This window comes from Diabrotica virgifera, chromosome 7, assembly GCF_917563875.1.
Source record: "Diabrotica virgifera virgifera chromosome 7, PGI_DIABVI_V3a".
NCBI classification, from domain to species: domain Eukaryota; kingdom Metazoa; phylum Arthropoda; class Insecta; order Coleoptera; family Chrysomelidae; genus Diabrotica; species Diabrotica virgifera.
In genome coordinates, this window is record NC_065449.1 from 72,610,251 (window position 1) to 72,629,322 (window position 19,072).

At 33.7% G+C, this 19,072-nt stretch overlaps 1 protein-coding gene across 1 annotated transcript in view; it reads left to right on the forward strand.

Annotated features, from left to right (window-relative positions):
• Positions 1–19,072, forward strand: part of LOC114327664 (phenoloxidase-activating factor 1) — a 70,771-nt gene that overhangs the window by 24,245 nt on the left and 27,454 nt on the right. Inside the window, exon 4 of the mRNA XM_028276338.2 lies at positions 10,079–10,251. Within this exon, the coding sequence (XP_028132139.2) occupies positions 10,079–10,251 (173 nt within the window). The remainder of the gene's footprint in view (positions 1–10,078; positions 10,252–19,072) is intronic.

Sequence of the window (19,072 nt, forward strand, 5' to 3'; positions counted from 1 at the left end):
ATCTAACACTACACCCTTTAAACATATTGGTGTCTATGTTACATAATTTTAAAACATCTTTTAGCCATCTACTCAAAGTCTTCGTAAATGCTGCTTTCTATGTTTTTTTTATTGTTATAAACAACTTGTCCTCTGATTGAGGACGAATGATTTTAGAAATCTCTAAATAGTGACATAAAGTCGATGCTACACACAACTGTGGTTTTTCTTTAAAATAGAGAAATCTTAAAATAGGTTGATTTTTATTTTTCGAAGAAGTCTTTATCCTATCTGGTATCATAATCGCAATTTTATCTTGATCCATGAAAATATTTTGAATTTTTATTAGGGATAGGGTTTGCAACCTGTGAGCTGTAGTCAGAGCAATTAACATTACAAGTTTGTAAGTAAGTTCTTTCAAGGAAAGACATGTGAGAGAATAATACTGGTTGAGGGTCTCAAGTAAATTGATATTTGGTATATATACCTTTGTAAAAATTTTTAAACATGTTTTTATGATTTTATGGTATATGTATTATCAATGCCAATGCAGCTCTATGAATGTTTATAGAGCTATATGTATAATCCCGATCTACGATATATTTAATAAAATTAATAATATTTGATAATTCATAAGCAAAAGGGTCCATATTTTTTCTATACTATACCTCCACCGTCTCTTGAAAACTGTATCATATAAATTTAGTGTTTTTGTTGTAATAGATGCAATCATAATTGTGATGGAATGCTCAGGAATACCTTTTCTTAAAAAATCTTGCCTGACAAACATGCGATAGTCAGGGTAAGATGTCGGTGTCCCGGATATGGAAGACTAAAAGGGTGCAAAATTAAATTTTTACCAGGTCCTAAAATTATCTTTTTGCCTGATATCCCAGGTTGGTTGGCAAGGCTGAGTTGGCCATTCTGCTACTACCACAATTCCTACTGCTTTGTCACATATGATTTTTTCTAAAACTCTTGGAATAATAGCAAAAGGTGGAGTAGAAAAGCATAAAATTTTAATACATGCCAATTTAGAGTGAAGGCATCAACTTTCTCCGATTCGGGGTCAGGTTTCCAAGATACATACCTTGTACATTTTTTGTTAAGTTATGTGGCAAACAAATCGATTTCTGGAATATGAAGCTGTTTAAAAATTATATTAACACAATTATCACTTAAAGAATACTCTGTTCCTATTTTCAAAAATCTTGACTCTGAATCAGCAATAATATTTTCTTTTGTACTGATATAAGATGCAAATATTTTTAAATTTCTATTTTCACAGTATTGTCAAATTTCTCTGCAAATGTTGTTAAGATTAGATTAGAGTATTGCACACTCCCCATCTTGTTAATACAAGATACAGCTGTTGTGTTATCTATTCTTAGCAAAATATTACAATTCCTATATTCCTTGGAAAAGGATTTCAAGTCATTATATGCTGCCAATAGCTCAAGTACATTTATATGTAGTTCTCGCTGTCCATAACTCCAAAAACTATGAGTTTTATTATCATTACAGTATGCTCCCCATGCTAAAAGAGATGCATCACAAAATATTTCAAGTACATAATCAGATTTTTTTATATTTTGTTCACTAATTGGTATGTTATATAACCACCAATTGAAATCGTTTTACAAGTATTTAGGTATGGTCATTTTTGTGTTAAAACTATTAGTTTTAGAAGGAGCAAGCCACTTTTCTTTTTCTAAATTTTTTAAGTATAATTTTCCATATTTAACTGAAGGACAAACTGCTACCAACTGACCGATTAAAACTGCAAATGATCTTATCGTACATGTACTTTTATTTTTGATGGTCTGAATACTATTAATTATTTTTTCTTTTTTTGTCAGCAGGTGCAAAATATATCATTTTATTAGAATCAAACGTAAAACCAAGAAAAGTTATAGTTTTTGTGGGTGAAAGTATACTTTTTTTTTTATTTATAGTAAATCCCAGGCGGAAAAAAGAACAAGTTTCAACAATATTTTCCTTAAATTCTAAATATGATTTTGAAATCAGTAAAATGTCATCTAAAAAAATGACAGAAGTAAAGCCTCTTGTTCTTAGATTGTTTAAGGCTAGTTTTAAGGTTTTCGTAAATATAAAAGGCGAGATATTCAAACCAAATGGTAAGAAGTTGAAATGATATAGAATATTTTTGTACTCCAATTTTAAATATTTTTCTTTTTAATTTTCATGAAGAGGAATAGCAAAATAGGCATCTTGTAAATCTACTTTTGCCATAAAACAACCCTTGAAAAATGAGCTTGAGAACTGACCTATAGTCTTCCAACTTAAAATGTGGGGCTTCTATAAAGCAATTTAACTGTTTTAAATTTAAAACAAATCTATGACTTCCGTCCTTTTTGGGCACTAGACAATATGAAGAAAGGAATTGCTCTCTTGTATGCTAAGAAGAAGAAATAGCTCCCTTATCTAGTAATTGCTTTATAGCTAAATCATACGACTCATTTGGGTCTATGAAAAACTTTTGGTGCTCTCTCTTGAGACGGTGTTGTTTTAAACAAAATATTAAAACCTTGGACCCAACTTAAAACTTTGTTGTCTGAAGTAATCTTTTTCCGGTTTTTAAAATAATTAGCCACATTTTCTGCTGATTTTTTATTTACCTTTAGTATGACCTCCTGGTTGTTCTGGTTGGGTTTTGATGCTGTTGTCTGCTCGTCTGTTTGTATCTCGATGTTGGTTGAGGATGATTTGGGTACTGACTTTGTCGAAATCTTGGTCTGTTCGAGGCTGGATTGAAGTTTAAACTCTGTTGATTGAAGTTGTAAGATTCTGGAAGTACTCTTGTTGGATGCTCAGTGGAAAAAACAGCTTGGCGTTGTGGCGCGGTCTTCGGATAAAAAGTGGCTTTTTGTGGCTTCATTATAGAGCTGACTTGAACAGCTGCTGATCTTGTATCTTTGCTTTCTTTCAACATTTCAATCAAATTCTCCCCAAATAAATATTTATCTATAGGTTGCTCGTCTAATAATTTTTTAAATTTTAAATTTAACGAATAACTGAGCAAAAATGTTCTGTGCAAGGACGTCTTATAAAACACTTCTATATTGAAGTTTATGTAATTGGCAATTGTTTCGATATTCGACCTCTTTATAAAGGGACATAATACTTGCAGCTAAAATTGTTTGCATAGTTTGCAAGTCTTTATCTTCCCTAATTTTATTTTTATCTTTTATGGCAGATAAAATCTCAGAATTCAACTGAGGTGGGCAAAGTCTTTCGCAGTTTGTAGCAGGTAAGAATTTTTCTGTAAGTTTACCCACAATACTTTTGTCTAAGCCTTTGGAAAGGGAATAGTTTAGCCTTTCTGCTACATCTGGCAACATTTCAGAAGCATTAAGGTTAGTTTTTAATGGGTCTTCCCCAATTAAGTTAATCATATTTAGAGAAATAGATTCTTTTTGTGTAGGTACCTCTCCAATGAAAAAATCTTCTGTCTGTTGTTGTGACTCCTCAATAAGTACTGCTGGTTGTAGATCTTCACTTGCCCTAAAATCTTCAATTATGCTTCAGTTACGCTCAAATTGCATTGGATCTCATTTTCTGTATTATTTAGTGAAACTGATGGGCTATGCACCTCCACAATGGTTTCTGTAATATTATTTTTAATATTTTGACAAAACCAAATAAAAATTTAGTGTAAGTAAACTTGCTACGCTTGAAAAGTGAAATCAAGGTAAAATGTACAAACAAATATTTAAATAAATATTATGTATTCTATTTTAAATTTCTGTGCTACTATAAAATACCTCTGAGAAATAGGAGCACCTCAAATAAATCATAAAGATTTTCTGGGCTATTAAAAAATACCCGCTTCCCTAGTATTATTGTTTGAAGACAAGCCAAACACAAATTTTGTACAAGTAACTTGCTATTCTTGTGATGTAAATTCGAAGTAAAATGTGTAAAATTAGTTAAATAAAAATATATTCCATACTATACTTCTGGGCCACTATAAAGTGCCTCTGAGAAATAGGAGCATCTCAAATAAATCATAAAGATTTTCTGGGCTATTAAAAAATACCCGCTCCCCTAGTATTATTGTTTGAAGACAAGCCAAACACAAATTTTGTACAAGTAACTTGCTATTCTTGTGATGTAAATTCGAAGTAAAATGTGTAAAATTAGCTAAATAAAAATATATTCCATTCTATACTTCTGGGCTACTATAAAGTGCCTCTGAGAAATAGAAGCAGGTCAAATAATCATAAAGATTTTCTGGGCAACTTAAAAGTACCCTCTGATTTATTGTTATATCCTTAATTATTTAGTCTGTATTACTTTGGGCTACCTTAAGGCACCTTTAATGAGACAAACAGTATATTTTTTCTTTGCAAAATGTGACGTTTTTGCATGTAATTTATGTTAACACATTTTCTACGAAATAAACATTTTCAGGAAAACCCGTGCAGTCCGGCAACATAGTGCCTGTTTTATATTCGAACAGGAAGATGGCGAAAAAACAGGTACTATGGCAACAGAAAAATATATTGATAACAACAAAATAAAAGACTCCATGTTTGAATTTGATTAAGATTGTCACTTTGTAAATAATTAACAAATATAGCTCTATTTATTCACGCTAAATTTAATTTAACTACCATAAGCAAATCAAAATAAATATCATAATATAAATACCTGAGTCCTTTTCATCCATTTCCTCTCTCAACTTTACCAATTTCTGTTGCAACTCTTCATATTTCCGCCGCTTTCGGGATAAACAACCACTCTTTGATGTCACACCTTTTCGGTATGAAAATTCTCCGGTGTGGCACACCTTTTTGGCATTTTAAACGCTTTTTAACAATTTTTATAAAATTATTTCGAACACGCGTGTGATCAGCCGCGCACAGAAAAAAAAACAGTGATGTGCGCACGTCACGTGTCAAGAAGCCTAATATCTTCTTTTTTCTTATTCTTCTTCTTTAAACTGTGATCAGCGGCCAGAAAATGCCACTACCATTAGTACAAATGTTCGAAATGTTATGTGAAGGACAATTATCACAAACCATCATGTCTCCCTTTTTGTGTAGAGGACACAGTACACCCAACTTCCAGTGTGTGGGTGTTTCTTTCTGTTGCCAAATTGCATTTATCAGCTTATGCATGTGTTTTAAGAAGGTGTCGCCGCCGTTTTTGAAGAGTTCAGCAGGGGGATTATCCGAACCGGGGCTTTGTTATTTTTAAGTGATAAGATGGCTTCTCTAATTTCTTCTTCGGCGGGGAGTGGCTGCCGATCATCTTCATTAATTTGAAGCATGGGATCCTCCATCTCGCCATCTTCATAATTGTCACTAAGCAGTTCTTCAAAATGTTGCGCCCATCTGTTATGTATATGACCATAACATATACATTATTTTATATCTAAACTTTAACCTTCCGCCGGTAACGTGAATTCTTGTAACATAGTTGGTAACGTCGGTCTACGACACCGACTTTTTTAATAATGAATATCTTAGGTTGTGATTTTGTGTTAATATTTTGATGTGACTAAATGTTTAATATAACTATATTTAAATAACAATATAGTAAGAAATGATCAATATTTATTTATATTCGGGGAAAAAATGCACATTAAAAAAAGTGGCTTCTTTTAGATAGTAACATAATTGACAAACAATTTACAAAAACATGTCAAGTTTTTGAATACAAAGTATCAACAAACATATCGAAAAGGGTTGAAATGTCACAAAAAAAATAAAATTATTCAACAAATGTCCAACACAAACTGAAACTATTGTCCGTTTGTTTCCTCATTTTTTATACACTCCACTGCACCGCACTGTACGGTTCTGGTTCGGAATTAGCAACAATTTCGTCAAAAAGTTGTTGCAACGTGACTTGTTCCCTTTCATAATCAATATTCATATACAACTCCTAAAATTAACATCTATTATTTAAACTGACTATGCACCAAAAACGACAAAAACTTACCGTTAAGTATAACACAAATGGTAACCTCGGTCTCTCACACCGTCAGGTCAAATAACATATGAACTATCTACACTTGGCCACAGATTTTTCAAGACTAAATAGTGTGATGAGAATTTGCGCATTTGAGTTTTACCGCGAAAAATCCGCTACGTCGGTGTCAGGGACCGTACGTTACCACTCGAAGGTTAAAAATAGTTTTGAATGCTCTTTATGATACTATGAAACATAATTTTACAAACGGAATACCTACTTATGTCCCATTTTAAAAAATATTATCGTTAAAATATCACAAAAACCTCGTCTTTTATCCAAATGTTTCTCATCGTAATTTGGATTTTTTATTTTATAAATTTTGAAAGTGTTTTTGGCTGAAATAACTAATGGTAATAAAAAATTACAATGGTAGTATAAAATTGGTAATTATTTAGCGCTGTGTTTTTTAACTATTGATGTACAATTTTGTCTACTATATGAACAGCTCCTTTTGTTTTCTTGTAATGAAGAATCATTAAATTTCAGGTTTTACAGGAGCTCGTCAGATTCACTCTCGAGAAGCAAGTCTCTATCACTCTACTCGTCACTATTTTCTCAGTTTGCCGCTTTATGTTCAAATTACGGCTCATAGTTATCCATTAAAAATCATAGTTTTTCTTCGGTACAAAATCGACAATTGTGAAATTTAGATGAACAAGCCATCTCTTATCAGTAAAAAATTCGAAGTGTCACTTGCACAAACCAACTTACTCACTATTCAAAAAGACTTGGAAGGAAACTGAAATATAAACTGAATCCACCAAAACAAATCATTCTTATACCTTATACGTGTATTGGCGGATTCGATTGAGATACTGATAAAGGCTTCCGAGTGGGAGTTGTCCTCTTACATAAAAAGCCGTATAGGAAATGGATTTCAACAAGAGCTATGACCCTGAAAATCTCACGTAAACTTGTGCACTAAACCGGTATAACTCATAGCTCTTGTCAAAATCCAATACCCATACCCACTATAGTAAAATCTGGCGGATTGTATTAGCAAGCTGACCCTACTTGACGGATATTCTTAACTTTAAGTTAATTTCATGTAATTGAAGGAACTATCTTCCAATAAAGTCGTCCCAGGAAGGCAACTCATAAATATTGGCAATATCATATTACACTCGTCTACATTAAAATATGAATATATTTCTGAATTATCAATATGAATGTGTCAGATTAAATTAAATTATATATTAAAAAAAATCGGTAAGATCCTTTATAAAAGGTATATGTATACAGTAGAACCCCGCAAATCCGAACCCCGAAAATCCGAACGTTCGGCAAATCCGAACCAACGGAAAGTGGAAAAAAATAAAAACTTCAAGACAAAAATTTAAGAACGTGTTTATTGTTGTTCTGAAGCTATTTCCTTGTGGCATTTTTATAATAAACTATTTTTAATGGGAAATAAGCCACAATTTTACCAAAAAAATTATTTTATTAACGTTTCGAAGCCCAAATCGGGTTAAAATACTACTGACAGTAGTATTTTGTATTTTGACAACGAAACCCGATTTGGGCTTCGAAACGTTAATAAAATCATTTTTTTGGTAAAATTGTGGCTTATTTCCCATTAAAAACGTGTTTATTATACAGAGTAAAACCAGAACATTGAGCATTAAGCGCCGGACTCCACTTGCGATTTGTAGTCGCGCGATTGTTTTGTCGCGAAAATTGAACACATTGTTTCAAATACAAGTCAATCCATTTGCGACTAAATAATCGTGGATTGACTTGTATTTGAAACAATGTATTCAATTTTCGCGACAAAACAATCGCGCGACTACAAAATCGATAGTGGACTCCAGCGCTAAGGCGCATTTTAAAGAAGTCGGTCACTTTCTGATGCATGCATTTGTGATGCATGGAGGTGTAGCGACTTAACGCAGCGATGTTGAACGATTTATTCATTACATCGACCGGTAACGCAGCACAGTTCTGCTTCACGTAACGTAGACCCACATCCAGAGTTTTAGTGGCATCTGCGTGTGACAGTCGATGTGGCAGGGAAACTTCTTCTTTGCTTTCTTCATTTTCATTAGAATTGCCTTGAGGTTGAACCAAGTCTACAATCTCTTCGTCCGTAAATTCTTGGTGCCCATTGTCGTCAGCTTCAACCCATTCTGTAATTGCACTTTTTTCTTCATTTTCACATTCTGGAAATTATTGTATGACTTCTAGGAGGTCATCTTATAATGGAGTTTGGAAAAATGGAGAGTGAGATATGCAGCGACTCAAAATCAATGACAACGAAAGCTTTGACTTATTAGTTAGACCAACTTTCGGATAATCCGAACTTTTCGGAATCCGAACAGGCTGGCCCCCCAATTAGTTAGGATTTGCGGGGTTCTACTGTATATTAAAATCCCTAAAAAGACATTTATTTTAAAAAATATACCCTTTAAAAAGGATTTTATTGTTTTTGTAATATATGGTATACAGCCAACTACAGGAAAACTTTTTCCTCGTGGATACTAGAAGAAATTTTTTGCGACACAACCGGTTTAAACCTAAAACCGGTTTTACCGGTTGTTTTTTTGTCCCGGTTATAACCGGTTTTTTCTTTTTAAAGTAAAAACCCGTTATTAGGTTTTTACAGTGATTAAGATTAGGTTAGGTATTATTTTGGATCCCAATCATAATTATTATTCTTAAGTAATTATTCCAAACAAAACAATAATTCAAATTTTATTTTATAAAATACAGAAGCAAACTGGAAGTGCAATCTCACATCAGCCAAAAACAATTATTAAGTTTTATTATAATATTTCCTTGAAAAGGTAATTGTAATCATAATATTTACATAAGAAGTAATCTGGTTGAATTAGACGCAAACATCATCTATTTTTCACACTTAAGAGGAAACAGTAGCGATCAACAGGTAGCAACAAACGCGTTCCAAGATTGCGGCTCTAATTTTGAATATTTTGTCGAGATATTTGGCACACATATTAGTAATATAATAAAGAATGGCGGTACAGAGCCCAATTTCAGAAATATGTTAGTATGTGGAAATTACTCTACAACTAAATAAAATATTGAATAAAGGAGCCTGTACCGCCATTACGAAAGAGAAAAAAAAATACACTTTTTTCAAATAAACTTTTTTATCCCATGCCTAGATTTTGTGTAATCTTGGAACTACTAAAAATCGCTTTTTGTATAACAAGAAATCGAACGTCACTGACTTGGCAACATTTCGCGCCTATGTGTATAAAAATTATTGTTTTTGATAGTATAAACGTCACTGTCAGTGTCGAATTACCGAAGCACTGTTGCCTCACTTTTGAAAGTTCGCAGAACTTTCGCAATATTGGACCGCGTTTGTTGTCACCTGTTGATCGCTACTTTATCACCTTAACTCTTGACATTGAAACTGGGTGAATGACTTTTTCTGATTACCAAAAATAATGCTCTGACTATGAATATCGAATTACTGATTACAAATACGAATCTCCAAGAATTTCGCTACGTTTTCAAAACGATACACTCATACAGAAAGTACTAAATGAGTTAAAATTCTACAAATATACAAACGTGTTAAAAGTAATACATGTTCTTTCGACTTTCGGTAGTACTAATTATGATCATATTGATATCGAGTCTAATGGAGTATCGCAAACTAAAGTGTATTGTAAATGTAAATTTGTAACCTATTGGATTAAAAAAACCAAAGACCGGTTTTTCCAAAAACCGGTTTTTTTTGGCCGGTTATAACCGCCAGGTTAAACCGTAAGCAAAAAAACCGGTATAACCGAAAACCGGTGTTTTGTCAAAAACCGCCATCCCTAACACAACATAAAAAATTGTTATTTTATTAATATTTTGTATTTTGATAACGATTTCCGAAGTGGTAGTCAAAACACCAATAAATGTAGCTTCCAACTTAAGTTGTGGCTTATTATCCAAGTAAAAATAGTAAGAAAATATTATCTACCAACAAACGAAGCATCAAATAAAAATATTTAGAGATTACGGCCTACCAACGCCAAAAAAATAGACCGCCAATGAAGCCTACACTTTTGGCATAAAACTTAGTTAAATAATACTGAATATACGTTATTTGGTAATCTTTTGTATATTTTTATTTCAGAGCTAAAGCTACACTAGGTCTTTCAAGTTGTTCGGAGGGAAAATCTTGTGTAAAATCTGCCCTCGACGTTGGCATTGAGAGCGTTACCATACATAAGGACTACGGTACATTGCGAGGTGCACCGCACGATAATATTGCATTAATTCGACTAGATCAGGATATCTCCTTTAATGGTAAGTTGTATACTCACAAGAGTGATATTAAGCAATCTTTTAACGATATGTATTACCAGAGAACGGCAGTTCTCGTCAGTGGCGCACACACACACCCCCCTACACGCGACACTATAATATATACACGAAATTTTCGATTTTATAAATCTGACTGAATTGAAAATTGGGCCAACTTCCATCTTATCTTAAACTTCAGGAAAAGACTCACCCATTCATATATCAACCATCCATTTTGGTCAAAGGGTGTGGATTTTACGGCCCTTCTTATTTAGAGTCTGTTTTTCGTTCTCATTCCCAAAACTCCCAAAAACTTCAAAGATTTAAGTCCGAACTTTGCGGCTTCTTATAGTACTGATCATTACCCTTCCAACGCATGTCTAATTTTGAAAATCGGTTGTACCATTCAAAAGTTACCGAGCTCAGAAATATGACTCAATTTCTATTTAAAAAAGAAAATTTTTTGTGGATATGTATTGTAGATTTTTTTTTGTTGTAAAGAAATTCAGAAAAAATTGAGTTTATATCAACGACCATGAAATCATAATTTTTCGTCACCCTGTATATGACCAAATTTGTTTAGAATTTAATTTTGCTCTTAAACAAGTGTTTCGGGAAAAAGTGAAACGATAAATAAAACAAACAAGGCGGTGATTAGAAAGTGGACATCGTGGTCGACAACAAAGACGGTTTTAAGATCCTTTCCGGGAAGGTTTTCAATGTGGTATACACATTGTATGAGGTTTAGATGTTAAAGTAGAAAGTAGGAAATAACTAATTATGATATCTCTTGAAATATGACAAATTGGGAAAGTTCTGTGGAAAAAATATTTGGTTCAGAAGAAATGGGTAAGAATGGTTTTGAGAGAGGCGTGTTTTTGATAGAGTGGGAAGGATGTGGTAGAAGGGAGAAATGAGGAGTCAGAATTTGGCGAGAGACGAGAGGTCACTGTGTAATTAACATCGGTGGAAGGCAGTCCAGTTTTGTTGTTTTAAAAAGTTTAGTAATCAGTGTAGAGTGCGTGTAATCGGTATTTGCGAGCAGAATCAAGTTGAAACCAAATGGTCGACTGGTTGAAGAGTCAATTTTCCTGGTCCGAGGGAGCTTCCTTTGTTTTGTCTAGAACGAGTAGCTGATTAATATCTTTTTTGCACAAGATATCGAACAAGGAAAACTGAGTAACAGTATTCGAGCACATCCTGTGTGATTTTTGGAAGCAGTCGTGACGAGAGGGACTTTTTCGCAACATCCAGAGAGTACGAGTTTGGAAGCATCAAGGATGGCGCAATCCAGAAAACGAGGCAGTGAAGAAACAAAAAGGCCAGTCAAATTATTTGTCGGAATGGAGGAAACTTGTTTATATCAAACCCATATTTGTTTATTTGTTTATTGAACTTTTCTTTTACGCAGTTATTCATTTAAAATTTAAGAGATCAAGTCAAAAGAATAAAATTAAATTTTATTAAATTAAGTATGAGTAAATAATAAATTAATTAAATATTTTTTTTTTCAAAACAAGGAGATATCAGGGTTAGAGTTTAATTGATTAAGTAAGAGATTGTTTCAACAAAGTTTAAATTTAATATTTTTTGAATCACATGTACACGGATTGTTTGATAAAAACAATAGATTACATTTATATGATATTGAGTGTTTTCAATTTCCCTGTTTCCACTCTGGAAAAAGTAAGCAATCAGAAATATTAGAAGCCACAAATCACAGGTATTGTATACAAGAATAAAATTGGTTGAACAATTTAATTTGAATTTAGTTTTTGTTTTATATAGGCAGTAAATAAAATAATTGAATAATTAACTAAAGTAAGAATTTGCTAATCAATCTAATTAAATAGATATAATAGAGCATAACAAATGGCGTCCCAACTGATGGTGCATTAGAGTATTTCTGGTTGCAACTTTGAAAGGAGAGGACAGAGGAAAGCAGGTGTTGGAAAATCTATTTATTGAGTGGTCAAATTGATATATTTGAATTTCGACATATAAATTTCCTTTAGGTACAATTTCTAATATTATATTTTATTTATTTGATATTTGCATTTGATGATTTTTTGAAATATTCATACTACATTGGGTAAAAGAAAATTTTCGTGTCTGCAACAGATAGGGTGTTTTAAATTTTCCTATTTGGCGGGGATAATATTCCTTGAAAATTAATGCCAGAGACAAGAAACAAAAACAAAGAAAAAAAAACAAGAAAAAAATTCAGAAAAAGAAGAACATTTGGAACAAGGAGAACATTCAGATCAAGAAAACATTTTAGACACAACAATCATGGAAACAGAAAAAAAGGATTTGCCAGATTTAGAAAAATTATTACAACTTATGCAAATACAATCACAAAAAAATGGATAAAATGCATAAAAATCAGGAAGAAGCAAAACGAGTCATGAAAGAAACACAACAGAAAATGGATAAAAATCAGGAAGAAGCAAAACGAGTCATGGAACAAACATAAAAAAAAATGGATGACAATCAACAGGAAACAAAACAAGCAATAGAGGAAAATAACAGAAACATAGAGAGTATCAAGAAGGAAATGGTGAAAAAAATCGAGAAGATTGTAGAAAAGAGCGCGAAACAGGAGATAGAGATTAAAGAAATCAAAATAAAAATGAAGGAGATAAAGAATGGCCAGAAAAAGGAACTAGAAAACTTGGAAAACAAGTTGGAAAACGCTATTCAAACAGACAGAGAAGAAGTTGAAAGAAAGGTCAAAGAAAATGAAATAAAAATTGCGGAAATCAATACTCAACAAAATGTCGGACAAAGAAGAGAAATGGTTATACATAGCACAGATGACGTGAAAATACGATTTGGCGGGGATGTAAGAAGATTACACCCAGTGCCTTTCATAAATAGCCTGAAAAAGAAAGTACAGCACATTGGAAATTTTGAAACGGCTAAAGAAATGATCAGAAACCATCTTAAGTATGAGGCAGGTCTGTGGTTTGACAGCAAAGAAGAAGAAATTGACAGTTGGCAACAGTTTGAATAAAAATTTTTAAACTATTTCTGGGGAAAAGTCCAACAAATGGAAATCAACAAAGAATTACAAAATGGGAAATATAATGATCGGATGGGTATCTCAGAAAAAACATACGCATTACAAATGTACAATAATACCAAACATTTACAATACAATTATTCGTCAGAACAATTAGTCGAACTGATTGCAAAACATTTCGAAGAAACGCTAGAAGGTCATATCACGTTGCAAAATTACAAAGACAGAGATAGTTTGTGCCAATTCCTACAAATAAGAGAATCACGTCTAAGAGAAAGAAAATCAAGAAGATCGCAAGAAGATTACAGAACCCGAGAAACACAGGACTATAGGGATAGAAGGAAAATAATAGGAGGGACTATACAAGACGAGATTTTAATCCCAGGAGAGAAAACGAAAATAGAGACAACGGAAGAGGAAATTATGAACAAAGAAATAGGCAATGGAATGAGGACAAAAATCGAGATAACCAGAATAGAAACACCATACGCACAAATCAAGAAAACAGAAATAATGGTAGACAAAATTAACAGGGATATCGAGAAAACCGAAACAGATCCGACAGACCAAGAGAAAATAGAAGAGAGGTAAATAATGCCCAGACAGAAAAATATGACTAAGAGAGACACGACGACGAGAATATAAACAACGAGGAGCAAACGGCGTCTTTTCACGAAGGTGCTCACTAGAAACAAAGAACCAAACAGGAATTTTTTGTCACCCGAAGGAATTTATAAAACTGGCAGGAAACAATGAAAAAAGGAATGGAATAAATTTAAAATTTGTAAATGGTTTTATTAACGAGAAACCAATTAAAAATTTGATAGATACTGGCTCGGAAATAACACTAGTCAACAGAAAATTAATAGAAGAAATTAATTTAACAAATTTAATTTACAAAATACCTAGGGTGAACTTAGTGGGCGCAAGTAAACGGACATTGGCAACAATAAATGAAGGCATACGAATAAAGGTACGATTGGGTAAGAGATTTTATGCACTACAATGTGTAATAACGCCAAATATGTCGCATGACATGATCGTCGGAGTAGACGAATTGACAGAAAAACATGTAGTAATTGATTTCAAAAATAACAAGATGAAAATCACAGAGGAAGATGAAGAAGAACAGGAAAGTTTGAAAAACGACAAGGAACATGAGAAACAGAAAATGTACGAATCCGATAAAGAACAAAGAGTGGAGATGAATTTGGCAACGAAGCAAGGACAAGGCAAAAAGAGGAAAAGACGACAGAAGAAGATCAAAGAAAATGAAACCTGGGATCCCTCAAAAGAACAGATGAGCCCAGAAGAAGAGAAAATGCTACTAACAAAAAAATGAAAACTGGGATTCCTCAAAAGAAGAGATGAGCTCAGAAGAAGAAGAAGTGAGATTAATAGACGAAAAGAATACATTTGAAACAGTGGTATTTGAAGAAGAGGGATGTGACAATGGGAATAGAGAATATACGATAAACATGTGTAAAGAAATTGAGGAAAAAGAAAGAGACATTATCTGCGGGGAAGGAAAGGAAAAGAGATGAGGTTGATTTTAAGAGACTGAATGAAAATTTAATAAATGAAGAAAATATAGTGACAAAAAAGTACGAACATTCAATCGATGTGAAAAACTTGGAAAACTTTCGATCGAAAACATATCCGATTCCATATAAGTATCGACAACGGGTGAAAGAAGAGATTAATAAGATGTTGGAAGATCAAATTATCAAGAGATGTGACTCACCTTATATCAATCCAATCGTGATAGTAAAGAAACGCAGTGGAGAATTGAGGCTATGCTTGGATGCCAGAAATATCAACCAACACACTGTATCATAATATGAATCACATTTAAACATCGAGGCCATTTTTGGAAGAATTACGGGTTCACACATATTTTCTTAAATTGATTTAAAGCATAGTTTTTGGTTGATACTTTTAGCTGAAAAATGTAGAAATTACATAGCATTTTCCATCGATGGTTTTGTATACCGATTTAAGGTAGTGCCTTTTGGATTGCAAAGTGCATGTGCAGCATTGGTCAGAGCACTACACACCATCCTAAACCGCCATGAAGATTTCATAGTCCACTACATAGATGATTTTTTGATTTTTTCACAAGATGAACAGAGCCATTTGAAACATATAAAAATAATTCTGGAGGAATTGGATACAGCATGATTGAAACTGAACATTGAAAAATGTCAATTTTTCCAAAAGGAAGTGATATATTTGGGTTTTAAGTTGGACACAAAGGAGTTATTTTAGCCGAAGACAGAATCAAGCTCATTGACGAATACCCAAGACCAACAAATCTTAAAACATTGAGGGGTTTTCTCGGTACGATCAATTATTTTAAAAAATTAATTCCCGATTTAAGTCAAAAGGAAATACCTTAACATAATTACTAAAGAAAGGGATAAAGTGGAACTGGAAGGAGGAACAGGAGAAGGCGTTTCAAATGCTAAAAGATGAATTTTCAAAAGAAACGAAAATATATTATCCCATGTATAATCTACCATTTATACTTCGAACAGATGCGTCCATCCAAATTTTACCGGAGTATTATCGCAAGTACAAAACGAACAAGAAGTGCCAGTATGTTTTATCTCTCGGGTGACAAAAACACATGAACGAAAATATAGTGTGACCGAACTAGAGTTTGCCAGCGTACTTTTTTGTGTGAACAAGTTAAGATTTTATCTGCTAGGGGCGAAATTCACAATCGAGACGGATCATGCAGCGTTGGTCCACATCATGAAGGACCGATTGGTGAATAACCGGATACACAGAGGCATCTTGTTATTACAGGAATACGATTTTGAGTTCCGATATATCAAAGGGAAAGATAACATCATAGCCGACGCTCTAACACGAGGTGAAGACACCGGAAAAAAGGAAGCAATCACGTTACACGTGGGATTAAACATCTTAACCCAAGAAGAAGGCGTGTTTTCTTTAAATGAGATACGAATGAATCAAGAAGAACTGTCACTGTGTGAATAAGGTCACTGTGTAATTAACGTCGGTGGAAGGCAGTCCAGTTTTTTGTTTTAAAAAGTTTAGTAATCAGTGTAGAGTGTGTGTAATCGACCTTTGCGAGCAGAATCAAGTTGAAACCAAATTGTCGACCAGTTGAAGAGTCAATTTTCTTGGTCCGAGGGAGCTTCCTTTGTTTTGTCTAGAACGAGTAGCACAAAGATTAATATCTTTTGCACAAGATATCGAACAAGGAAAACTGAGTAAAAGTATTCGAGCACATCCTGTGTGATTTTTGGAAGCAGTCGTGACGAGAGAGACTTTTTCGCAACATCCAGAGAGTACGTGTTTGGAAGAATCAAGGACGGCGCAATCCAGAGAACGAGGCAGTGAAGAAATAAAAAGGTCAGTCAAATTATTTGTCGGAATGGAGAAAATTTGTTTATATCAAACCCATATTTGTTTATTTGTTTATTGAACTTTTCTTTTACGCAGTTAATCATTTAAAATTTAAGAGATCAAATCAAAAGAAGAAAAGTAAATTTTATTAAATTAAGTATGAGTAAATAATAAATTAATTAAATAATTTTCTTTTTGTCAAAACAAGGAGATGTCAGAGTTAGAGTTTAATTGATTAACCCTTTGTTTCCGGAAAACTTTTACAATAAAAAATTGAGGTAAAAATTAAATAATCTTATTCTATTGGGTTCCTAAAAGACAAAAAAGTAAAAAATATTTTTTTTACGTATTTTTTTTAATAGGCTATGGTTTCGACATGATACCACTAGGAAAGTGGAGATTTTTTTTCAAGCAAAAACTGATAACTAAATAATACACATAAACTGAAAACTAAATAAACTGATAACTAAATAATAATATAAAACGTAGGTTACTTTTTATGATACAATGAAAAACAGTTCTTTTTTTCGGAAAGGCACAATCCAACTTTACATGTCGCACACTCCCACCTGGTTCTGTGAGGATCCTTACTATTGCTACAAAAAGCACATCGTCTAGATGTCCCATGTTGTGGCATATGCAAACATTGGTCAAAGCGTTTCTCAAAAGGCAAAAATTTTTTAAAATGTGTCCCTGTGACTGAAGGAGAAGCAACCCTCTTTTTTGATGATATACTACCACTGGCGCCGATTAACCCTGAAGCTACAGATAGCTTAAAAAATTTCAGGTTTGCAACCGCACATTCCGCTTTTTGTTTGAAGAGAATAAAAGAATTCACAACACATACATCTACGAAATGCCACAAAATTCGGTGCCACCATTTCTTTGATTTGCGGTCAATCTCATACACAGATTTCAGCATATCTGTTTTGTCAACATAACCCATATGCTGGTTATATTCTTTGACCATTGTTGGACAGGCCACGACTTGTGAATTTCCGTCTTTTTGCTTGCGGGAAACAGTTGCTTCTTCTGAAGGGTTTTGATGATTTCCCAAAAAATGCACTATTTTCCTGTCTCTCCACTTTACAAACACCAGTCCATCTTCTCTGACCCTCCAGTCTGATTGTCCTCGGATGTGTAATTCTTTGTCAGATTCTAAGTCTTTTGGAATATCTTTTCGGTTAGTCCTGACAGTGCCGCACGCATAAATACATTCTGCTTGAAGTTTTTTTTTGTAAGGGCACAGAGTTGAAAAAGTTATCAAAGAAAATGTGATATCCTTTTGCCACCAAATCTCGAGTCAAATCTAAGATAACTCTTTGGCCCAAATCTTTTTCAGGTTGATTATTAGTTTTTCCAACATATATTTAAAATTGGCAAACATATCCATTCTCGTCAGATCGAACCCAAACTTTATAACCCCTCTTGATGGGTTTTAGAGGCATAAATTGCTTTAGAGAACTGCGACCCTTGAAACGAATCATAGATTCGTCTATGGATTGATGTTTTGAAGGGCTATATGAAGAACGAAACGTTTCAGATAAAGAATCCAATAAAGGGCGAATTTTATATAACTTGTCATAATTTGGCGAGTTGCGACCAGGCATCACCGAATTATCTGCTAAGTGCACGTTTCCTAGATGCCACGCAACTCGATCTCTACACATAGCTGAGCTTATGTAGTGATCTCGTAATTCCTCTCGAGATGACCAGTAATCCACATAACTGGGCAATCTTTTGATTCCCATCAATATATTGATTGCAATAAAAATTTTAATTTCTTTGGCAGATGTTGGTGTAAATGAAGAGTCTCCACCACGTTTCTGAAGAGCGTAGAGATTTGTTTCGAAATCGATCTCTACACATAGCTGAGCTTATGTAGTGATCTCGTAATTCCTCTCGAGATGACCAGTAATCCACATAACTGGGCAATCTTTTGATTCCCATCAATATATTGATTGCAATAAAAATTTTAATTTCTTTGGCAGATGTTGGTGTAAATGAAGAGTCTCCACCACGTTTCTGAAGAGCGTAGAGATTTGTTTCGAATACAATTTTGTCAATTAGATTTTCGGTGAACAAGTGTAAAAAAAATCTACTGGCCTTTCCGTGTCATCTGGAATTCTAGGACCGGTTTCCTCAGTGAACTGCTTCATGTTGGTAACACAGAATGCCGCTGACTTGGTCCAGGTTGTTCTTTGTTCTATATCCCTCAAAATAACAGGGGGACCATTGTCCTCGTCGTCCGAGAAGGCTTCATCACCAGGTACATTCTCAGAATTGTCGCCTCTTGAAGTTGAAGGTTGGTTTGGCTGGTCATCTTCAAATATTACGGGCATATTCGTAATGTCAAGCAAATCCTCTTCGTCACTACTCGATTCATCTGACTCGCTATCTGAAGGAATGCTCTCTAATAAG